The sequence below is a fragment of the Monoraphidium neglectum genome (assembly GCF_000611645.1).
Source record: "Monoraphidium neglectum strain SAG 48.87 unplaced genomic scaffold scaffold03025, whole genome shotgun sequence".
Taxonomy (NCBI): domain Eukaryota; kingdom Viridiplantae; phylum Chlorophyta; class Chlorophyceae; order Sphaeropleales; family Selenastraceae; genus Monoraphidium; species Monoraphidium neglectum.
Genome location: NW_014010603.1, coordinates 1 through 4,424, shown reverse-complemented (window position 1 = coordinate 4,424; position 4,424 = coordinate 1). Strand labels below are relative to the sequence as shown.

Sequence of the window (4,424 nt, the reverse complement as noted above, 5' to 3'; positions counted from 1 at the left end):
ACTTGCTGCACACTGCGAACAGCCTCGCCCAACCATCTCGGCGTCCCTCGCCGCCGCGCCTCAGCTGGCGGGCGGCGCGGCGCTGCTCCGCCGCGCCACCGCATGCAGCCGGGCCCCTCTCGTCGCCGCTCTACTTGCAGAAAAATGGTGACCCTTCCGGAACGCGAGCAGCGACCCAACCATAACGACCGTTATCCAGATAAGAGATGCCTACTCTACAGCCGCGGGGACGGCGCGCCCCCGCCCCAGCAATCACTCAGCAGTCGCCCTGCGGTTCGACCGCCCCCCACCGCAGGCCCTGAGGGCGCCGCGGCGGGGACCAGGGGAGCTCACACGCCCTTGGGGTCCTGCTGGTAGAAGACCACCTCGCCCTCGTCCGCCACAAAGTGGTCCTCGCCGAACGACCGCTTCAAAGGCTCGATCAGGTGCAGCGGCACGCCGTGGGGCGCGCACGGCACGGGCTCGCGGTAGTAGGGGCTGCGGCGGGGGTTCAGGACAGGGGGTTGGAAGCGAGGGTTCTGTCAGGGTTCCAATGCAGCCAAGAGTCACAGAAGCGCGGCGAGGGCGGCGGCATCGGCGAAGCCAGCGACTGAGCGGGGCAGGCAGGCTGTGAGCTGCAGCGGCCGGCGTGTGCCTGCGGCCTGCTCACCCGAGGACGGGCTTGACGGCCTCTGTCGCATCCACCAGGTGGTAGTGGGGGATCTGGGGGAACAGGTGGTGCACCACGTGGGTGCCGATGTTGTGGGTGATCTTGTGGAAGATCCCGTAGTCGCGGTCCAGGCAGGTCAGGCCGCCGCGGAGGTAGCTCCAGGCCTCGCCCCTGCGGGGGTGGGGGGGAGAGTTAGGGTTGGGGCGAGGTGTCAAAAAGGGCCCAGCAGCGACTGGCATGTCAGGCGGCGGCCAGGTCGCGCGGCTTGTGCCGTAGGCGGCTATGCTCTGCGATGCAGCCGAGCCCTCCCTACTCAGCAATTCAGCAGAGCCCTCCCTGTGCCACTCACAGGGCCCACCAGCCCGCTGGCCGCGGCGCCGCCCCCCTACCCTGCTGCCGACACACGGCGTCGCCGTCGCCCCCGCCCCGCCCTCCCACGTCGGCCGTCCCCTCCTGTCACCTGTACCAGGGCAGCTTGTCAGTCGGGTCGCTGCTGCCGTGGTGCTGCAGGTACGTCACGGTGTCCAGCCACATGACAAACACCCAGTACGGCACGAAGTACAGGTTGAACATCGCGGCGATGCCCAGCTTGGCGGTCGCGGCCACCAGGATCGCGGCCATGCCGATCAGGAACGCGTCCGAGGTCAGCACCATCTTCTTCTCAGACGGCACGAACAGGTCGCACTCCGGGTCAAAGTGGGAGCCCTGCTTGCCTGCAGAGGCGGAGACGCCACAGTTGGGCGAATTTGAGCGCCGTGGACGACACCAGCAGGGAAAGATGGGGACGCAAGCAGCTGGGATATCGAGCGCTGAAACGCCTATGCACACACGCGCCACAGGCCTGGCGCGAGGCGCTGGCAGGGCAGCGTCGCGCATGCGCCGGGACCCACCGGGGGAGCGGTTGAAGAGGTAGAAGGGGTACGCGAACAGAGGCCAGGGGAAGCGCAGGCGGCCAGTGCGGCCCACGGGGTCCATCTTGTCGTAGATCGACTTGGTGGTGGGGTACCACGACTCATCGTTCTCCACGTGGCCGTGGTTCTGTGGCGCGCGTGAGTGTGCATGCGTGCATACGTGTGAGTAATGGTTTGTGGCTGTGGCTGTTTGTGGCATGTGCGTGTGCATGTGCATGTGCCCTGTGCGTGCGTGCGTGCGTGTGTGTGTGATGTTGAAAGGCCTACTGACTGTCGGCTGCTGGTGCAGGTGCGAGTCCGCCCACTGCAAGCCTGCGCGGCACCAGGTCCACGCCGCTGCGGTCCCTCACAACTCCCGGCCTCCAACCCAACCCAAACCGGCGCCGAGGGCCCGGGCAACTGACGCACCCCGTGGTGCTTGCGGTGGCTGACGCGCCAGCCATGGTAGGGCACCAGGATGCTCGCGTGCACAAAGTTGCCCACGAGGTCGTTGATGGTGCGGCTGGGGCTGAACGACTGGTGGCCGCAGTCGTGGCCCACGACGAAGAGCGCCCAGAACATGGTACCCTGCGCCAGCCAGTACAGCGGCCAGACAAACCTGCAGGGGGCCGGGGCGACAGAGTCAGGCGGTCTCACTCATGGCAAAGAGCACGGCAGAGCCTCTGGGCCGCGAGGCTGGCACGTCGCTCGCGTCACAGGTGCAATCAAAGCATGCGGTATGTTCGCAAGGGGGCATGCGAACTTGATAGCATGCGCGCATGCAGACGGTCATGCAGCACATGCAGCGCAAGCAGCACGAACGGCACTGCCGGGCTGGCACATAGCTGGGACCCCCAAATGAAACGGGAGCCTCGCCTCCCTTGCTCAACCAGGGCCCGCACCAGGAGTTGGCGGCGTAGGCCGCAGCCGCGATGCCGAAGACGATGCCGACATCGAGCGCCAGGTGCGCGAACGAGCGCACAGTGTTGCGCTGCCAGCAGTGGTCCGGGATTGCGGCGCGGATGTCGCTGAGGGTGAACGGTGGCGGCGCCGACAGGTCGTACGTGCCGTCTGCGGGGCATAAGAGGGGTGATGGATGAAGCTCGGGGAGTCGCGCGGAGAGGCCTAGATATAGGGCGCACGCGGTTTGACAGCGCGCACGCGCGCGCTGCCGCAAGTCCCGTGATGGGTCGGGCCCAGACCACGTGAAGCCCACTAACAAACTTAATCAAGGTATCGGATACAATCCGGCAGGATCCAGGACTGTGAAGGTGCGCAAGCAGGCAATCCTGGCGCGGGCGGGGCACTGCACACGACGGCAAAATCGGCTCCCTCTACAGGGTGGCCAAGGCGATCTACAAGGATTATACGCCTTGAAACTTATAGCAGGCACACTTGCATGGGTACATGGCAGGGTTGGTGCCCCGGCGGCCTCTCGACCACAGCACCCACCAGCCTTCAGTACGAAGCCCCGCTCGTCCTTCAGCTGCTCCACCACGTTGGTAGGGGGGTCCATGGCAGCCACGCGGGGCCTGATGCTGCTCAGGCCCACGCGAGGGCGCACCGCCCCGAGCAGGGGACGCTGGTGCACGGGCACATGGCAAGAAGCGCGGAGAGACTGCATATTGCGGCTAGGAGAGGGTGTGGGGTGGTGGCCTTACGACGGTTTGTTTAAAAGGCGTGGGGGGACGAGCGTGCACCGCCCATATTCGGCGGGAGATCGCTGATTTTCTCGCGTCACCACCACAAGCAATAAGCGCTTATTGCACCCATTCCAAGCCGCCGCCAGGCATACTTGAAACGACCTGGCCTGCCTTTATGCTGAGGTTATGCATTTCCACACGCGCATGCTGCACCTGCAGCTCGCTTAACACTGGGTTTTGACCACGCACACGGGGGGCTTGACTGAAACCCCCCTTTCCATCCGCTGCACTTTTGCACCTGTCACATTCTCTCATGCGTGATGTCCGCCATTCCACCACCTTACTCTGAATGGGAGTACAGCCGCACAATCATCACCCACAGCGGCCGTGTTGCGTGCGCCTGCCACCAATTGCACACCCAGGGACCTCTTTCGGCTACGCCAAGTTGGGGTTCGGCTCTCTGTTTACAAAGCATCAGCGCCCAAGTCACGAAGCTGTGCAGTAGGGCGCCTGTGTGCGAAGGCTCGTTGGTCAAAGCTGTTACGACTGGAGGTCAAAGCAAGCACGAATGATCTCGTTGAAAACCTCTCCGTATGTTGTGTGATTCGGATCCACCTTTCGGGCTGATGGTCGGCTTGCAGGTCGCGTCAAAAGCATGGTGAATAAGCATCCTGCGTCGCAGCTGATGAGATGAATAGGTCATGGGATCAATGTGGCGCGCTGCCAGGCCGCTGCGCGCCCCCGCTGCTTTTGGGAGCTGCACGCCTGGGCTACCGCCTCGCGGCCGCCCTGCGCGGCCGCTGCCGCTCGAGCGCCAAAAGCTCTGCGGGCTTGGCAGCTGCCGCAGAAGGCTGCCCGCGTGTTGGCTTGGGGCGAGGCCCGCGGCCAACAGGCGACGCCTGCTGGTCTGACGGCGCGGCGCTGTCCGTTTCGGGCCCGTCCCTCTTCACCGCAGCCGCGGCCGCCGTGCGCCCCCGCGCCACCGCGGCGCCCCTGCTCTTGGGCGCGGCCGCCGCCGGCGCCGCCTTGCCAGCGCCGCCGCCGCGCGCGCGCCCCTTCGTGGGTTTCGCGGCCGCGTCCTGGCTGTCGCCGGTGGTGGGCGCGTGGCGGCGCCCAGAGCGGGGCTGATGCTGCTGCTGCTCACCCTCCTCTTTGCTGCTTGCGCCCCCAGAGTCTGCAGCCGCGCCCACCTCCTCCCCATCCTCCTCCTCCTCGCCCCCCACCACGCCGTTGGCGTCGTCG

The 4,424-nt window shown here is 66.0% G+C and overlaps 2 protein-coding genes across 2 annotated transcripts; both read right to left on the bottom strand.

Moving 5' to 3' along the window:
- Positions 1-329: 329 nt before the first annotated feature.
- Positions 330-3,055, bottom strand: MNEG_12033 (omega-3 fatty acid desaturase (delta-15desaturase); the record flags this gene model as incomplete). The annotated part of the gene is made up of 7 exons (XM_014039495.1): positions 330-477; positions 650-820; positions 1,110-1,362; positions 1,540-1,687; positions 1,969-2,158; positions 2,442-2,610; positions 2,992-3,055. 7 exons carry the CDS (start codon positions 3,053-3,055, stop codon positions 330-332), a joined length of 1,143 nt encoding a protein of 380 aa, XP_013894949.1.
- An 897-nt stretch (positions 3,056-3,952) lies between these two features.
- Positions 3,953-4,393, bottom strand: MNEG_12032 (hypothetical protein; the record flags this gene model as incomplete). The annotated part of the gene is made up of 1 exon (XM_014039494.1): positions 3,953-4,393. A coding segment is annotated over one exon (441 nt), but the record flags the coding sequence as incomplete, so codon positions are not given.
- Positions 4,394-4,424: the final 31 nt, after the last annotated feature.